Source organism: Mus caroli, chromosome 17 (assembly GCF_900094665.2).
Source record: "Mus caroli chromosome 17, CAROLI_EIJ_v1.1, whole genome shotgun sequence".
NCBI classification, from domain to species: Eukaryota; Metazoa; Chordata; class Mammalia; order Rodentia; family Muridae; genus Mus; species Mus caroli.
The window spans coordinates 31586816-31587898 of record NC_034586.1 but is presented as its reverse complement, the minus strand read 5'-3'; the positions used below and the strand labels follow the sequence as shown (position 1 = coordinate 31587898).

Here is a 1083-nt window from a genome sequence, read left to right as displayed (position 1 = left end):
AGACCAGGCTGGCCTCAAACTCAGAAATCCACCTGCCTGTGCCCCACAAGTGCTGGGATTAAAGGCATGTGCCACCACGCCCGGCTCAGGTTTCTTTGTAATAGACAGAAACCTAGTGCTCCAGTGGGCTGTGGTGGCAAACACTACTTCTGAGGCTGAGGCCAGAGTATCACTTGACTTCATGAGTACAGTCAGACCCTGTCTCAAGGAACAAGAACCCTAAACTCAGAACAGCACAGCTTGCTCATATGTGAACATGCATGACTTCCCCCACCCACCACCTTCCAGCTGATGCCAGGACGCCCCAGACAATCTTCCTGTGTGCTCACCTTTAACTTCCCTTCCAGGGTCCGAGAACGTTTGAAGCCTGAGTTCTTAGTTTCAGCCTTGATGGCACTGATGGCTCCTGACTTCACCAGTTGTTTGGCCTGTTCTGTTGCTGTGGCAGTGTCCACCACAGGCTGCTCTGACAGTGCTGGGGAGAGAGGGAGGGGGAAGGAGAGAGGCATTCATTATGCTGGCTGTGGAGGGAAGCCCTCTGCTGCTGCCCCCTGGACTCTCTGTCTCTGTCACTTACAGCGTTTGACACCGCCCTGGCTTGCTGGGCCGCTGCTGCTCTGCTTCTTCAGAGCCAGCAATGCCTTTTTCTGGAAAGGAGAGAGGTCAGTGAGAAGAGAGGTCTGTCAACCAGGGCCTGATTCCAGGGCCAGTGTGTGTGGCATCCTGGTCCTGGAGTGGCTCATCCCGCTTCCACATCATCACGAAGCCCACAGTATTTAACCTAACCAAACTATGGTGTCCAAGGCCTTCCAGTCTTACATTTTGGAAACTGAAAACCAAAAACACCTAATCCCTACCATATAAGCTGCAAATAAGCCCTGAATCCTTGGGGATTTTATCCACCCATCTCCCATCTTCTGAATATTTAATGAGGCCATGCAGAACCAAAACACATAGTTCCCACCCTTAAGAAATTCAGAACCCACCGGGCGTGGTGGCGCACGCCTTTAATCCCAGCACTCGGGAGGCAGAGGCAGGCGGATTTCTGAGTTCTAGGCCAGCCTGGTCTACAAAGTGAGTGCC

At 52.7% G+C, this 1083-nt stretch overlaps 1 protein-coding gene across 3 annotated transcripts in view; it reads right to left on the bottom strand.

The window, feature by feature from the left end:
- Nelfe (negative elongation factor complex member E) overlaps window positions 1-1083 on the bottom strand; it is a 6214-nt gene that overhangs the window by 3369 nt on the left and 1762 nt on the right. For all 3 annotated transcript variants that reach the window (XM_021185951.1, XM_021185950.1, XM_021185949.1), the window contains exons 3-4: window positions 578-647; window positions 330-475 (exon numbers count right to left, since the gene is read on the bottom strand). In XM_021185951.1, coding sequence (XP_021041610.1) covers window positions 330-475; window positions 578-647 — 216 coding nt within the window. The remainder of the gene's footprint in view (window positions 1-329; window positions 476-577; window positions 648-1083) is intronic.